The 17580-nt window shown below is 40.6% G+C and overlaps 1 protein-coding gene across 1 annotated transcript in view; it reads right to left on the reverse strand.

The window, feature by feature from the left end:
• The window catches only part of LOC126175204 (aminopeptidase N-like), a 223922-nt gene that overhangs the window by 182197 nt on the left and 24145 nt on the right, over nt 1-17580 (reverse strand). Inside the window, exon 2 of the mRNA XM_049921813.1 lies at nt 2039-2175. Coding sequence (XP_049777770.1) covers nt 2039-2175 — 137 coding nt within the window. The remainder of the gene's footprint in view (nt 1-2038; nt 2176-17580) is intronic.

A 17580-nucleotide genomic window follows, 5' to 3' on the forward strand; every position in this document is an offset into this window, starting at 1 on the left:
GTTGATGAGTTTTTGTATCTAGAATAGTTGAATATCACCAGATGGACAAGAAAAGAGGACTCTAAAATTGTTTTGCTGTACTTTTGGTTAGCTAAATAGTTTTCAAAAGGAAGATACCAATGTTTGTGGATATAATATTTGCGATGTGCATGCATTAAAAGATTTGACTTAGGTCAATGAGACATCGAATTGTAATGCGGAAACTACTCAAATATCGTGGGTTGCTCACCGAGAAATGGTGAGAAACGTTTTGAGAATATTCAAGAATCATATAAAACCAAAAAATCAATCAGATAACAGATTGGAATGGAAGTAACGAAAATGAGGTGGAGGAGGGTGGACCAAGGAAGTCATTTACTGGATACCAAGAAAAAAGATGTTAAATCATGGAATGTGATTGGATGGCAGTAGAAAACATGTTATAGGAGCATGAATGAGTATCGTTGACGACCATAATGCAACGAGAACTCCTCACTCCTCTCTGTTTCCACCTCTCCCTCCATGTCACTGCCCACCCATCTGTCTCCTCCTCCCATCTTTCTCTTCCTACTCCCTCTCTCTATCTCTCTCCTCCACCCCTTTCTCTGACCATCTTCTCCACCCCCTCCCTCCATATTCTCCTCCTCCTCCTTTTTCTGCCCATCCACTCTCCATCGTTCTCCTCTTCCCCTTGTCTCCATCCCCACCCCCTTCCCCTTCTCTATACTCATCCCCTCCTGCCTCTATCTTTCCCTAGACATTTCTCCTACATGTAGAGCTCTGAAACCATTTCTTATCACCAACATACAGGCTGTCTTGCAAAGTAGGTCGATAAGACGGGTCCGTACTAATCCAACACAGCATACATGCCGTGCAGGACAGCCTACATATGGGGTGGGAAAAACAGTATCTTGCTCCTCACATGTAGGCTGCCCTGAAAAGCAGGTCGATAAGGCAGGCTGCACAATCTGCCTTTCCTATAGGACAGCCTATGTGCTAGGCACTGGAAAAAACACATCTATGTCCTTCTCCACTCCTATTGAAGTTAAGAGATTAGAAGTCCCATAGTGACGATCATCACATAGCTTTCCACTTCTGTGCCAAATTTGGTTTACGTTGATCCAGGGGTTTTTAGGGGTGATCCCAGACAAAAACTCTCACACACATATGGGGCATCTCCACACACATCATCACTTGTCATTTGGGCTCACTTCGAAGTGGGACTCCTCACTGAAAACAATTCTACTCCATTTAGTAAGATTCCATGCCAAAGATGTGTCTGGAGATGCCCTGGACAAAGGTGGATACTGACCTTACCAATCTGACTGTCATTCGCCACCATACTGCCCAACAGCGAGGATTAATGGTCTAAGGTCCCATTTCTTTTCATAGCAGGCCCTCCTGGACTTACATTTCAGTAAGATAATGCCTGCCCACACATGGCGAGAGTTTCTACTGTTTGTCTCCATGCTTGCGAAGCCCTACCTTGGCCAGTAAAGTCACCAGATCTCTCCGCAATTGAGAACGTTGGCTGGAGCATTGTGTGCTGGGCCCTTCAACCAGCGCGGGATTTTGACGATCTGACTCGTCAATTAGTCTGACTGTGGCACAGTATCCCTCAGAAGGACCTCAATAAATTTATCAATCAGTGCCAGGACGAATAAATTCTTTCACGGAGGGAAAGATGGACCAACACGTTCTTGCACTGCTCAATTTTCGAAGGTTTTTCTCTTCAATAAACCATCCAATTTTTCTTAAACTGCAATAATTTGTTTGTTTTTAAATGTACTTGACATCTACCGATTACTGTCCCATTTTACTTTCTTTCTGATGAATAGTTTTTCTCGTCCTAGAGTGTATCTCAGTGTAATTAAGGAAAAACTGTTCTTTGAATTAAATGCTTCCAGCTAATGAGAACATGGAATATTTGTGTGAATTAGCTGCAGAGAAACGCATATGCACCTCAAACAATAAAGTGAAATTTATCCAGGAAGCTCACTCCCTCCGAAACCAACACGTCAGGAAGTTTAAAAGCAAACGGAAAGTGCCGAGCACTTACCCCTCGTTGAGGTTGGGCGCCAGCGTGACCTTGTAGGAGCGAGGCAAACTCTCTCCTGGCAGCCTCTGCGCGACCGTCGGCGACGACGCCAGCGCCACCAGCAGCGCCACGGCAGCTGTTGCTGCTACGGTTTTCATCTGGGCACCAAAGTGAGTTGTAATGTAGAAACTCGGGAACCAACCAATAGCTGTGCAAACTAATGAAAGCATAAGTAAAGCAAAAATGAGAATGGTGGTAAGGCACGAAGGTTCTTCATTGCCATAAGTTTTACAGACGAAATGTTACGCTACTTCTCAAAAGAGCAACTCAATCTCTTAGGAACGCTCTAGATAGTTTAGAACTGATATAAGACGGTCATGTCACATTCCACGTGAGTCATGGCAATGAAATGGGGTGTACACTATCTGATCACAAGTATCTGGACACCTATTAGTGAACATTGATATGGGATGTGTCTACCACACACTGGTATGATGGCTTCAACACTTCTGGGGACACTTCCAGTGAGTTGTCTTGAAAGTCTGTGCAGAAAGGGCAGCCCATTATTCCTCAAAAGCCTAAACAACCGAAAGTAGTGATGCTGGACACTAGGGTCTGGAGAGAACTCGAAGATCTAACTCGTCCCAAAGGTTTTCCATTGGATTCAGACCAGGGCTCTGGGCAGGTAGTCCATTTCAGGAATGTTAGTGTCCACAAATCATTGTATCACAGATGCAGCTTTACGACAGGGTGCACTGTGAAGCTGGCACAAAAAATTACCGTTTCCGAAGTGTTCCTCTACTGTACACATACACAAAGCTATAAAATGTGTTCATACCCTTCAGCATTTAGAGTTTGCTTCAGCGCAATAAGAGGAACACACCGTAACCGCGGAAAACATCGCCATCTGCAATGTCTCTTCCTCCGCACTTCATGTTGGCGCTACACACGATGACAGGTAACGTTCTACTGACATATACCAACCCAAACCCTTCTATTGGATTGTTACTCTCTACTATATTCTCTAGTACAGCGTGATTACTCACTCCAAATTTTTCGCTTTCAGTCACCCACTGTCTAGCAACGCCGCTCTTTACGTCATCCCAAGCGTCACTTACCACTGTCTATAGAAATGTGTAGCTTACGAGTAGCTGTTCGACCATTCTAGTCCTTTCTTTTATCTCTCAACGCACAGCCATCCTGTGAGCCGGGCTGCTGGTATCACTTTGGATCTCACGAGTGATTCCTTATACTGTTTTCATGCGATTATGTTCGACCATATATTGAGCAAGCAGTAAAGGAAACAAAAGAAAAATTCGGAGTAGGAATTACAATCCATGGAGAAAAAATAAAAAATTTGGGGTCCGCCGATGACATTGTAATTCTGTCAGAGACACCAAAGGACCTGGAGGAGCAGCTCAACGGAATGGACAGTGTCTTGAAAGGAGGATATAAGATGAACATCAACAAAAGCAAAACGAGGATAATGGAATGTAGTCGAATTAAATCGGGTGATGCTGCGGGAATTAGATTAGGAAATGAGACGCTTAAAGTAGTAAATGAATTTTGCTATTTGGGAGCAAAATAACTGATGATGATCGAAGTAGAGAGGATATAAAATGTAGACTGGCAATGGCAAGAAAAGCGTTTCTGAAGAAGAGAAATTTGTTAACATTGAGTATAGATTTAAGTGTCAGGAAGTAGTTTCTAAAAGTATTTGAATGGAGTGTAGCCATGTATGGAAGTGAAACGTGGACGATAAATAGTTTAGATAAGGAGAGAATAGAACCTTACGAAATGTGATGCTACAGAAGAATACTGAAGATTAGATGGGTAGATCACATAACTAATGAGGAGGTATTGAATAGAATTGGAGAGAAGAGAAATTTGTGGCACAACTTGACTAGAAGGAGGGATCGGTTGGTAGGGCATATTCTGAGGCATCAAGGGATCACCAATTTAGTATTGGAGGGCAGCGTGGAGGGTAAAAATCATAGAGAGAGACCAAGAGATGAATACACTAAACAGATTCAGAAGGATGCAGGTTGCAGTAGGTACTGGGAGATGAAGAAGTTTGCACAGGATAGAGTAGCATGGAGAGCTGTATCAAACCAGTCTCTGGACTGAAGACCACAACAACAACAATATGTTCAACCAACCTCCGCAGTGCTTCAGTGTCACTGTCCATCATCATATGAAGTCTGCCTGGTCTTTGTTTAGCTGCTGTTGTTCCTTCCCGTTTGCATTTCACAGTCACCTCATCGACAGTCGACTTGAGCAGCATTAGAAAGGTTGAAATAACCCTGATGGATTTGTTACTCAAACGATATCAAATGCATACACCTCTTTCGTCTTAACTGAGCTCTCCCGACCACCATTCTGCTGTTATTGCTTCTCTGCTGACTTCACCACAATTTACGCCTCTTTTTATACTGGCTGTTCCGCTTCTCATGACATCTAGCGCACAATTCCACGTTACACATTGGTGTCCGGATATTTTGATCAGATAGTGTATGAGCAAATCAGCTGTAAGGAGTCCGAACAGTGACGTGGGTCGACGTGGAGACATGGCAGAAAGGAGCTATCGTGTTTTGACCTGTTCATGACAACACTGCGAATGAAGTTGCCCGACTGTTTGGTGCATAAGCGAGGACTGTCCCATGTGGCTACAAGAAATGGTTCATCACTAGCAGTCATGCAAAACAGATTAAGAACAGTGGTAGCGAAAAGGACGGATTGGAACCAGAGCTGAGTGTCGCGCCTTGTAAATGACTACCTGTTTCACGTCCGACAGAAGTTGTTGGTGTCAATGAGTGCAGGTCCATCTCAAACAGTTCGTGAGCGAACATTGTGAAAAGAATTACAAACAATGGACATCTGGAGTCCGGTACACCTTAAAGGCTATTCCTCACAGCGGCACAGTGGGCCAAACAACACAGTAACTGGTAAGTATCTGACTGGACGTGTGTAATGTGGTTCGGCGAGTTAAGATTTTGTCGCTTCTCAAATAATATAAGGCGGGCAGCGCCACAACGTCCTACTGCGGCGTTTAACCTGCAGAGTGTCAGGACTGTAGTTCTAGTTGGAGGTAATTCTGTGATGTTTTTTTTGTACTAGACTTCATCCCATTCGTTCAGGATACTGTGAACATGAACCAGGATGATTAATTCAACATTCTCATTGATCAAATATTGCCCTTTCGTCTGCTCTCTCATGACGAGTATGCAGTGAAAGGGAAAGTGTTACCGGTGCAGCCTTGCTGACAACGAAAATCATCTGCAGAAAATGGTGAATAAATTGTCAAATATTTTAGAAGAGTATCAGTGAGGTTTAATGTAAGCAAGATTAATTTCATGACAGATAAAAAACGAAAACCAAAAAGGAATAGCAAAAATAAAAATTAGAGGAAAGAAAATAAAGCAAATAAATAAGCATTTGCAGACAAGAAATAGCTTCTAACAAACAACGAAACAATGAAGATTAGAGAAATTACCTAGAGCCAAAAACCAGAAACTCCTAATATTTCGTTAAAGAGTATAATCATAGGAAATCCTAAAATAATATAATTAACATTAGCAATCTCGTACTGTGATATTAAATGTAGTTAAATAAGTTCATTGTACAGTATCTAAAAATGTACATCTTTGACTTCTTTCCATTTTACAGATACTGTTCTCCACGGGATCCATGGAACACGACTGATGTATTTTTGTGGGTCTTTATGGGCCTCTTAAATTCGGAGTTTGCAAATCAGTTTGACGATTACGAGTTTGGTTGGTCATGTACTCCAACATACTGTAGACACTGGAATGCAGCTCTGGCTGCAGGATTTCATGTACCGCAATCAATTAGCATGTCCATGTAAAAGCCCTACTTCATTTGAGTCGTGGTTGTGTTGCCATGTTGCAGGTTTAGAGTGGTTAATGTGTATGAAGTAAATCTGTGTGGAATAAAGCACAAGAGCAAGTACTGGACTTACCAGGAAGCTACAATTTCTTTCATTAAACTGACGAGAAGTAGACAGGGTGTTTATAAATGAATATTGGGGTTTTAACACTTTATAATATTTATTATTTTAAACTTACAGTTGTAAGTGATATGTAAAATGAAGGAGCAACTCAAACAGTTTCGCCAAGAACCTTATAAATGTCCAATGTGAGCACCATTTGTCACACAGCACACATCAGTCTACAGCTGAGTTCTTCCCAAACATTGATAAGTGTGTCTTCAGTGATTGTGGCAACAGCTGTTTCAATCCGGTTTCTTAATTCAAGGAGGTCTGCTGCTAGCGGAGGCACGTATACATTATCCTTGATGAAGCTAGAAAGAAAAAGATCACATGGCGTTAGGTCAGGTGAACGTGAAGGCCATGCAAAGCAAGCCATGTCATTGGGCCCGTTGCGGCCTATCCAGCGCTTGGGTACAGTGAAGTTCAACCAATCGAGTAATTCACTTTGCCAGTGTGGTGGCGCACCATCTTGCTGGAAAATGAAGTTCTTACCTTATTCCAACTGAGGGAAGAGCCATTGCTCTAGTGGATCAAGGTAAGAAGTGCCAGTTACAGTAGGTTCACCAAAACAGAAAGGCCCATAAACTTTTCGCCGGGATATGGCACAAAAAACACCTCATGAGGATTTTCTGAGCCCCAGATGCACACATCTGAGTGTTAACGTGTCCAGTAAGGTGAAAGGTGGATTCATCACTGAGGGCAACATGATCCAGAAAATCTTCATCGTCGTGAAACAAAATTTCGTTTGTGAAGTTGGCACTTAATCCATAATCTGCCGGCTTTAGAGCCTGTAATAACTGTAAACGGTTAGGACGTAGTTGTACACATTTTCTTAAAATTTTCCAAACAGCTGACACAGGAACTTGTAATTCACGACTAGCCTTCTGGACCTATTTCTTTGGGCTATGAGTGAATGACTCTCTCCCTCGCTCAACAGTCTCTTCACTAACTTGTGGCCGTCCTGTGCTCTTCCCTTTACAAAGGCAGCCAGTATCTTCAAATTGATGATACCATCTATGAATGTTACTATCACTTGGAGGATCACAACCGAAATTCAGCTGGAACGCACGTTGCACAGTAACTATAGATTCGGTCTTTACAAACTGCAAAACACAAAACGCTTTCTGTTCACTAGTCGCCATCTTCGCTACTACCGCTGTCTAGCGGATTGCGCGCTGCGCATACTCACTCGTGGAAAACACAACTGTTTGAGTTACTCTTTCATTTGACATATCATTTATAACTGTAAGTTTAATGTAATAAATATTATACAGCGTTCAAACCCCGATATTCATTTATAAACACCCTGTGTTTTTTATGATGTGATGTGGAAACAGATATAAAAGTGCTGATGTATTCACTGAATTAAGAGAATAGAAGGATTGGCAAGAACCCTGTATACGCCACGTAGCTACACTTGCTCTTACTTTTACTGGTAAAGACTCTCGATACAGTCTATAGCTGGTGATAAAATATTTGCTAATTACATGCACAGGGTAGGGCTCAAACACGGTGGAGTGTAATAACGATCAACCAACTGTCGCTTCATACTTTTTCCACAAGACGAATCGCCAAAGTGGTTACAATAAAACAACTTTGCACTCATTAATTGACGAGTTTAAGATTTTTAAACAAATTTTCTTAAGAAATTTCCCTCACCTCTTCGTTAAGGGGTCACTAACATCTATATGGAGATCGAAATTGTTCTCTCTATTAAAAGCACTGAAAGTATTAAGAGGGTACTGATAATATTCATCGTGTTGATTAAATCAGAACAGCTGCTATAAGATACAATTTGTGTAAAAAAAACTGATCCTCGGGAAACAGGTATTGGACTGGGCTATCAAAATCAGTTGTGGCCTCACGCGAACACAAAAAAACGATTTCCAAAGTTCTGTTTTAGTCGTTGGCAAGTTGTGTTGCATTGTTCAGGCCAGTGGTGCGGTTGTATGCTGAATGATATCCTAGTCTAGCGAGGCCCTTGTGACCTGTCTTTGCAACATTATAAAGAAAAATTCAAGAAACTGGACGTATGGAGAATAATTTACTCCTATATAAATGAACAGCAACTGACGACATATACATAAGTAACGTTTTAGTAGCAGTAACAAACAATTGGCAAGTCTTTACAAGCCAGCTTCAACGTGTTAGTGAGATCAGCCGAAGAATGGTTTGTGAGTACCACATTCCACTGCACGTTTCACTCCATCAGCAGCTCCATGGTAACGACTTTCAAAATCTGTTATAGTTCTCGGAATAGTGTCTACGAAAACTACAAAATGTTCAGATGTTTCTATGTAAGATTTTGTTTACGGGTGAAGCATCGATTAGAAAACATGGGGAAACACATCCTAGTAATAAGCACTGTTTAGTAGAAAGTCCACTCTGACTGAGAGACGTTGATAAAGAAACGTCCTCTATCTGTCAAAGTGTGGTGTGTGCTTTGGAAAAACCGCGTCATTGGCCCCTGTTTTAGTGATGGAATTCTCAATAGTCGCAGGTATCTACAATACCTAACTGATATGCTGCTGCAACTATTGGAGGACATGAAAATTATAACCAATGCTGATAGGTGGCTAAAAAAGTCAACAGCTGTTAATTGAAGTTCTTTATTAAATCAGGCTTTTCGGGCTTAGCCCGTTATCAATTTACCTGTCAAAAAATGTTTTATACAACCATCATAATCAAATAGTATTCCAGATCAAATGTGATATAGAAATATACGTCACACATTACAGTGCAGGTACCAAATCGCTGTTGTTAGCTACTACTCTCAAGTTAACAAGAACAACGTCAATACACATTTGTAGGAAATATTGCCTCCAAAAATTAAGAGTAAGAACTGCTCACAACAGGTGGCATGCTGAGTAATGCCGCTGCATAATCCCACGGAAGAAATTTCTATTTTTATTTTACCTTTATTGATCTTTCCGTTTTGTTGCAAATAAAATAACATTTTAATAGCATTTTTTAAGTTTTAATAAAAATGTCTACCCAGTTTATCTATCCTGTTTGGTAATTCATTGCTTTTGTTGTTACTAGTATTCCTTTTGGTATGCACTTGCATCAATCGCTATTGTTTCTGTTATTCTGAATGTGCATTACGCTTCAGCTGTTTAGCTGTAACGCATCTCCATGCATATGCAGAGGCAACACACGACTGTGTTCGGTTATGTTACGCAGAATCATGTTGTTTTATCGGTTTATTGCTTTTTATCACATTGCTGTGTATTTTTACATTTTTTTTTCTTTTATTGAATTTCGATTCCCCCCGAAGAGGGCGGGCTGGCAGCAGCTTAGTACGCTGCTCAACAGCCTACAGACTTTTTAAAAACGTAAGAAGAAAAGAAACAATAAAAGCAGGCGATAAAACGGTGACTTGAATTGTAAAACGGTTTTTACACAAAATTTTTACATTTTATATTTGGTCATTTGGTTTTAACTTCATCTGGTAGTGGCTTATATAACAGTGTGTTTACCACTTTTGTTGTTTTTCTCATCAGTTGTTTGCCAATTACCCTTGTGTGGTTGTTTCTTCGTAATTAATCAGGGCATTCTGCAATCAAATGTAACGAGTAAATCTAAACAAAAGTGAAACTTTCTTCCATGGGATTACGCAGTGCCAGTGGTCAGCATGCTATCTGGTGTGAGTGGTTGATAGTCTTACTTTTCGAGGCAGTATTTCCTTCAAATCCGTGTTCACATATTGACATTGCTCATGTTCACTTAGCGCTAGTAGTTTACAATTGTGATTTTATACCTGCCGCATTAAATGTGTTTAAAATTATTTCATCATCTTTGTTACCTGGTACATGTCCTTCCCTGCTAGCCGAGTGGTTAGCGCGACGGAATGTCATGCCTACCGGCCCGGGTTCGATTCCCGGCTGGGTCGGAGATTTCCTCCGCTGAGAGGCCATCTGCTAGCTGACTTCAACCAACTGCAGGATCCCTACCCTGGGCCCCAGGATTCGCACCTGCAACTGACTTGCCGCCGAGCTGCTGCGCGCATACGCCTACGCCCTCTACAGCCTATCTCGTGGTCTCGGGTGTTGGGGCTCAGCGTACCTCTGCTCCTCTCAGCGACTTGGCTTGAGCAACACTTGGCTGACTGCGTGAACTTACCGACCGTGGAGTTTCCGACCTTTTGTAGGTGCCACAGGTACCGACCAAACAATTTGGCACCGTAGGTTTTCCGACTGCAGCCTCCCCCACTGTCGAATTACGCTAGTCGTTCACCAGCATTGGATGCTTCAGTCAGACAGTGCCTTCCCCAACAGCCTTTCTTTCCTTATAGTTTCGTAGGTCTAAATTACTTGAGTTCTATACACTGTGGGTAATGGAAAAAGTTACAACAACAGAAGGGAAGCCGTGTCTTCTCAAGAATGGCCATCGCTACTGCGTGCACAGAAAATGCGATGAGTACACCAATTGGTGAATTCCGAAAGGAGTAAGTGCCATCCAAACGGAGTAAGTGCCGAGTACGTTTAAAACTTGCAAATGGCATAATCATGGCTGAACAGTAACATTCTTGCCCACCTACTGAAGTAAACGTGCAGATTAAGAAACGAATACATAAATACAGGAAAAGAGCCCATTAAGGAAAGCTAGTGTTTGTTTTCCATATTTTTAAAGAGGAGTTTCTAGATTACAAAGACAGAGGTATAGATTTCGTTACAAATATTCCAAAATATGAGAACTCTAAGACTGCATTGTGTAAAGCAAAGAAGGAAGTTATTGGGTTGACCCAGAACCCTGCAAGTAGTTCGGACATTCAACTGAGCGCTGAGCGAAGAGTTTTGAAAGTAACTAAAGCTAATAGTTTTTTTAATGTAATTGTCAATGGAATCCGCTGCTGACAAAATGATTCTGGTGCTCGGTCGTGAAGAAGCGGAGAAAATCCTGTGGGAAAACGGGAGTTTTCTTATGGACGCGACATCCGGTAATTGTTCGAAACAATTCAAACAACTGTACACCGTACATGTTGATATCTTAAGAGACGAAGGTGTTTCCTCTCTTATTTGTTTTGGTCCCAGACGAAAGTCAAAACACATATTAAAGACTACTTTGTGGATTGAAAAATAAGATGCCTGGGTGGTCGCCGAAAACGGCAGTGCTAGACTTTGGAATGGCTACAATTAAAGCTGTAAAAATAGTGTTCCCCGAAACATTTTCTCCTGGTTGCAATTTTCATTTCAATCGATGTCTGTGGAAGAAAACATAGGAACTGGGATTAACGAAGCAATACGGGGATAGAGAAGAAGTCCGATTGTTTTGCCGCGCGTGTGGTGCAGTGGCATATCTTCCGCCGAACACTGTTGATGAAGTGTGGATGGTAATAATGGAGAAAATGTCCATTGGAGAAAAGATGAAATTCGCAGACCGTGTGATCAATAGATGGAAAATCCTATAGTACCAATTGAAATGTGGAATTTTTCTAACCGGCGGCGCAGGACCACGAACGCTGCCGAAGTTGGCATAGGAAACCAAACTCCTCAGTGAATCGATAGCATCCGAACGTATACTTTATGTTATATAAGCTGAAGGACGAGGCAGTAAATTCTTTATTTGAAATTAAAATAGATTCCATTCACCTTACTCTTCATAAAAGAAGGAAAATATTCATAGATATTGACAAAGGGGTAAAAGACATTACAACATTACATAACGCTGAAATAAATTCACATATGTTGAATACATTTTAGTGTCAGCTTCTTGTGACAATTGAAAAATTGTGCTGAACCCAGATTTCCCGTTCGTCATTAGAGGTCGCTTCAACAACTTCCGCTATCCGAGCACTTGCCAAATGCTGGTCCAAACTCCCTTATGTCACACTGTCACAATCCATATTGTTGCACATGTTTGAAACTAGGCATAGAAAGACTGGTGTTGTTTCTTTGTATTGTCATTTTTGATGCATGCATGTGTGAAGGACATACATTGTGATAAAGAGCAGGTAGTGCATCAACTCAGACACTGTAGCCATTAATAATATACAGGGTGAGTCACTAACTATTGCCACCTAGAATAACTCCGAAAGTATGATAAGAGCTGATACGTTTGTGAGACAAATGTTGCACGGGACAACGGGGGCCACAATATGACTTTGGTTGGTTCAAATGGCTCTGAGCACTATGGGACTCAACTTCTGAGGTCATCATCCCCCTAGAACTTAGAACTACTTAAACCTAACTAACCTAAGGACATCACACACATCCATGCCCGAGGCAGGATTCGAACCTGCGACCGTAGCGGTCTCGCGGTTCCAGACTGTAGCGCCCAGAACCGCACGACCACTCTGGCCGGCAATATGACTTTGGTTTTTTGTTGATAGGCGGGGTCGCTTCAGAGATATGAAGGTCAACTTCGTTTGTTTTTTTTTTTTTTTTTTTTTTTTTTTTAATGGGATGTTATAGTTTGGTACTTATTTTCTGATAGCGGCTATCGAGACGAATCCAATGTTGTGTAACAGTAAGGTCTTTGAAAGTCAACGAGGGTCATAAAGGTGGTATGAACGTCCATTTGCAGAAGGTGTTCGAAGTGATGACCATTGGTACCAATGCAGTGCTGCAATCCTCTTATCATGGGATGAATGGTATTCCTTATCACTTCGGCTGTTATCGAAGCACGTGCTCTCTCTCGCGTATCTTCAGGTGTAGTTGGAACGTCTTTATAAACAATGTCTTTTACGAATCCCCACAAGAAAAAATCCAGAGGCGTCAAGTCTGGCGAACGAGCCGGCCACGACACATCTCCAATCCAACGATTTGGAAATTGTCTCTGTAACTCATTTCTAGCCATCAGCGAAAAATGTGCCGGGCACCCATCGTGTTGATACCACATACTGTTCCTTGTTCCTAAAGGTATTTCTTCCAATAACAGACCTAATGTTTCTTGCAGGGATGTAGTGTACTTCCTGCCATTAAGATTTCCTTCGATGAAATTCTGTAATTCTGTCCTCCAGAATCACACACCCTATATTCAATGACCACGGTTTTTGGTATGCAACTTGCAGCAGCCAACACGGATTTTCAGTTGCCCAGTAATGCATGTTATGCAAATTAACATTTCCATGGTTCGTGATTGGTGCCTCGTCAGTAAATAAAATCAAATTAATAAATGTGTCATCCCTCTGAATCTGAAGTTCAGCCCATCGGCAAAATTCCATGCGACGCATCCAATCTGTACCGGTTAATTCTTGGTGGAGACTGATATGGTAAGGATGGAACTAACACAAGGACCTCAATAATAGCATCGAGAGTACCAATTTCCTTTTTCTCGTTAGTAACTTTCCTTTGCCGGACATGTTACCTACGCGTTAAAGATGCAGTTGTTCTCAATTTATCATACACATATTTAAATGTAAATATTTAAATGTAAATTTAAATGTACGACCTTACTGTTACACGTTGAGAATATCTTTCAGCATATAAGTCTCTAGCTCTCACTGAATTTCGTTGGCATTCTCCGTAAATGAGAAGCATATCGACCTGTTCTTCGAAGGAATACATCATTCACATTCGCTTGATTCGCCGATACTAGTCTTACCGTTCGTTTTAAGGTGTATTGCGAAACCGTCGAATGGTGTTTGCATGTCAATGGCACGTTAGATGGATACACCGTATTCGGGGAATATTTACTATTTGCCCGATATATGAGAGAGAATTGTCAGAGCATGTGCTTCGATAAGTGCCGATGTGATAAGGAATAGCATTCAATCCATGATAAGAAGATTGCAGTACTGCATTGACACCAATGGTCATCACTTTGAACACCTTCTGTAAGTGGAAGTTCATGCCCCTTTTTAACCTTCGTTGACCTTCAAAGACCTTACTGTTACACATCACTGGATTCGTCTCGATAGCCTCTATCAGAAAATAAGTACCAAACTATAGCATCCCATTTAAAAAAACAAAGTTGACCTTCATATCTATGAAGCGACCCCACCAAGCAACAAAAACCCAACGTCATATTATAGACCCCGTTGTCCCATGCAAGATTTGTCCCACAAACTTTTCAGCTGCTATCATACTTTCGTAGTTATTCTAGGTGGAAATAGTTAGCGACTCACCCTGTATAACGACTCAGGGGACTTAAGACGTTTAAAATTTACGGCTTTCGTACAAAAAATGAGTGAGAAATTAATATTCACAAAATAAAACAAGAAGTCTAATCATTTGCTGCAGTAATGTTGTAGACATAAAATAAGCAGAAATTTAAAAAAATGAAAAATGCCAAAAAATTTAAACTGGTCTACATACTTTGTGGGTAGCCAGTCCTAAGCCCGGATAAAATATGAAAGTATGCTCTTATTTCAAAACTGTTTGCAGAGCCTTCCACACAGTTATGGCTTCCTTTGATGGCAAAAAACGCATAGCTACAATACACACTGAAGAAAAAAAAACACAACACAAAAAAAAAATTATTGCAGCGTAATTAAATTCTGAGACGACATTTGTCTAGGTAACATATTTAAGCGATAAACATTGCAAGCTCACGGGTTGACGTAATGACAGGGTAAGCCATTGCAAATGTGAAATGTTGGTACATTAATAACTGGTGTAGCCGCCAGAATATTGAATGCAAGCATGCAAACGTTCATGCAGTGTGTTGTACAGGTACCGGATGCTGAAAGGTGGCTACACTGAGTCACAGCGCCAGAGATTGCGCCAAAGCCGCCTCCACTGGCAGTGCTTGTTCAGAATAGAGATGGGCAAACTGAAACACGTAACTGTTTCGAAACAAATGAAACAGTACAATGTAATGTTTCGATACGATGTTTCGAAACAGTGAAACAGTTTGTGTTTTGTAATCTAATAAACCTAGACATTTTATCATCTTGAATGTCTGCTGTATAAGCTGCTTCCGTGTCGTGTGACTTTCATACTTTTCAATTGGCCGAGGACAGCCATAGCTGAAGACAGAAGAGCCACCATGAACGGACTGGAGGCGGGAGCAAACTGCAGAAACAACGGATATGCTACTGGGATTCCCACATTCCGTTAGTATGGGTAATATACCTATCTTGCTAATTTCCATGCACACAGAGGGAATCATTGTGGATAATAGGCACAGTGACTATAGACTCACAAATAACGCCAAATAATTCTAATAAATAACAAAATATAACAGAAAAAACTTTCTCTTTTAAGGTGTTTCGAACCGTTACTATAAATTCACTATGCTTCCCAGCCCTTCCCGTTCACCATTACACTATCAGTGATACGTCAAACAGATTGCTTGCAGTTATACCTTCATCAAATTTATGTATATGTCTAATAACTGACACTTTACGCTTTTTTTAATTCAAAATGTTGTAGGCTTACTTGCGTTTCTTAATATGATTACTGTACATGACCAGAGAAACGTATATGTAAAAAAAAGTGTAATTTAACTGAATGATTTTCACATATTTATTATTTTGAATGTGAATAGTATACGTTGTTTTATTGTTTGGTTAGTGTTTATAAAGCAGATGTTACGCCATTTCGGAATAGGACAGTCAGATATAAACGAAGCTTTATTTTCGGATATCTTAAGCTTCATACTATTTGCTTGTCAAAAAGATTTCGACACTCTTGAAAGTGTTTCACGAAGTGGTATGTTGTGTTTCAGTACCTATACCGAGCCCGAATCTCGTCCGACACAGCGCGGAATGAAACATCACTGTTTCGATACAATTAGTCCGTTCCAAGCAGAGGTGGACTGAAACAGCCTTATTTTGAAACAACGATACAGTTTCTGTGTCTGGCTCGAGATCGAATCTGGTCCGGTTACCCGAGACAGGGGCGGGATGAAACACCACTGTTTCGAAACAGTGAACCACAGCCGTTCCGAAACACTGAAACAGTTCCACGTACCGGTACACTGTATCGAAACATAGAAACAATGGCCAAGTCTAGTTCAGAAGTTGTTGTGGGAAGTAGTGGTTCGGATGTTGTCGTAGAGTGCTTGCTGAGAGGATGTCGATAGCAGTACTAGTGGTCAGCATGTCGTGTGCAGTTGTTCTGATGGGCTAGACAGCCGATGCTGTTCGAATGGGGATGTTGTAATGATCAGAGTGTATTTTTCGTCAATATATATATGAAGGTAAAACACATTTTTTTAATTTTTTTTCAAATTTCCTGACTAACAATGTCTCTTGGTCCCAGGTTCAGTCAACAAAGCATCTGGCTTGTGTTCATGTATTAGAGTGTAATTCTGGTTTCTATGTGCAATCACAGTATTTCTCTTTTTTTAATTACTTCATTGTAAATGACGTTTAAAGCATCTTGGCGTATTAAGGAAGAACCTTGCCTGGTGTGTACGTTGAATCACACTTCAACACACAGAACAGTTACACTTCTGCTTTGTTGTTTCGTAGTTGTTGTTTCGTAGCTTTCATAGTTGCTGGGGACTTAATTAATTAACTGTGTTAACGGAAATTGTCTTTCATTCTTTATTGTTATTTTCTGCAGTCAGATTGCGTACTAATACCAGTCAGGGCCAACCGGTTACGAGACTTCGTAGCCGCACATACAGCCACTAAAATTAAAAATATTTGCATTTTATTTAATTAAGCCCCCATGCACTGGCGACCGCTGCTTCGGATCGTCCCTTGGAATTCTTCTCATAGTAAAAATAGCAGACAGTAGTATTGTTGCAGTAATTTGTAGTTTAGTAATTGTAGTCTATATTGCATGTGTAGATTTGGTAATGAACATTTGTAGTTGTCTTGTCATTCTTTTAATGGTATATTGGCAGAATTTAATTTTTGTTGTCTTGTATGCGGGTTTGACAATTTTGTGCAATTATGAAGATTTCAATTGTTCGTTAATCGTGTTTGTCGGGAAGCATTTCGTGTGAATGGTATTGTTGGAGATAGTGTCATTGTGTGTAATTTTCGTATAGTGACGAGTTTTGTATGTTTTGTAAATGATTACGCGATCGATGAAAAAGGCAAAAATGATGGATAGTGAGAATGATGAAATTGTTAACATGGCGAACTCGCCAACACAGGAGAACAGTATGATGAATAATGAAGTAGAAAACAATTTAATAAGCAGGGAAAATAGTCCAGAACCAGTTCAAAACTTTTCACAATTAAAGAATTTTCAGAATACAAGAATAGCGACAGAAGATTCTGGAATAGCATCGAACACAGATAGCTTTACAGCTATGACGAAGGAAGCTGATTTTGCGGGAAATGTTAGGAACGAAAAGAGTTTTGAACCAGTTAATATGGAGCAGTTGATGGGTGTAATATTAAATTTGGGATCACAAATAGGAACAATTAAAACGAAGATGGAAACTTTGGCAACACGGTTAGACTCACGAATAGGGACATGTTTCAAAAATATGAAAGATGAATTAAAGAAAGAAATTAGAGAAGTCCAACCGATTTTGAATGCTCACAATAATAAATTTCAATAGAAATAAGACAAAAGGAACAGGATAGTGAACAGGAAGAAAGAGATCGCGTGATAGTACAAAAATTTTCAGAGTTAAATTTACAACGTGCACACGTTAAGGAAGAAATACTTGAAAGAATCGAGGAATCCGTACCAAATGACAGAAT

This window comes from Schistocerca cancellata, chromosome 3 (assembly GCF_023864275.1).
Source record: "Schistocerca cancellata isolate TAMUIC-IGC-003103 chromosome 3, iqSchCanc2.1, whole genome shotgun sequence".
In the NCBI taxonomy this organism is placed as follows: Eukaryota; Metazoa; Arthropoda; class Insecta; order Orthoptera; family Acrididae; genus Schistocerca; species Schistocerca cancellata.